General features: G+C 44.9%; 1 protein-coding gene across 1 annotated transcript in view; it reads left to right on the plus strand.

The window, feature by feature from the left end:
* Positions 1-292, plus strand: part of LOC119586141 (glycerophosphocholine phosphodiesterase GPCPD1-like) — a gene marked incomplete in the record, with an annotated part of 78881 nt that overhangs the window by 67246 nt on the left and 11343 nt on the right. The window contains 1 exon segment of the mRNA XM_037934832.1: positions 48-113. Coding sequence (XP_037790760.1) covers positions 48-113 — 66 coding nt within the window.

The following is a 292-nucleotide window of genomic DNA, read 5'->3' on the forward strand; positions in this document are numbered from 1 at the left end:
AGTTAAAGTGTTGTATGTATGACTTGTATGTATTTCTCAATTCCCAGGATCTGAGTCACCTCAAAGAAGGCGTGCCGTGTGATGTCCTCTCATACTGTGATCACGAAGACATGGTATGTCAAGAAACAGTGCAAGAGAAATGGTCTAATATCATTATTCTCCTGGGTCGTACTCACTTTTCCTTGCGTCAAATCCCCAACAACCTGTTCCAAACCCTAGCACACCTTGCCCTGTCACAGCTGAAGGTTTATACTGCCGTTGATGCTTCATGGAGGTGTTCCTGCTAACCCCT

This window comes from Penaeus monodon, chromosome 21 (genome assembly GCF_015228065.2).
Source record: "Penaeus monodon isolate SGIC_2016 chromosome 21, NSTDA_Pmon_1, whole genome shotgun sequence".
Lineage (NCBI taxonomy): Eukaryota > Metazoa > Arthropoda > Malacostraca > Decapoda > Penaeidae > Penaeus > Penaeus monodon.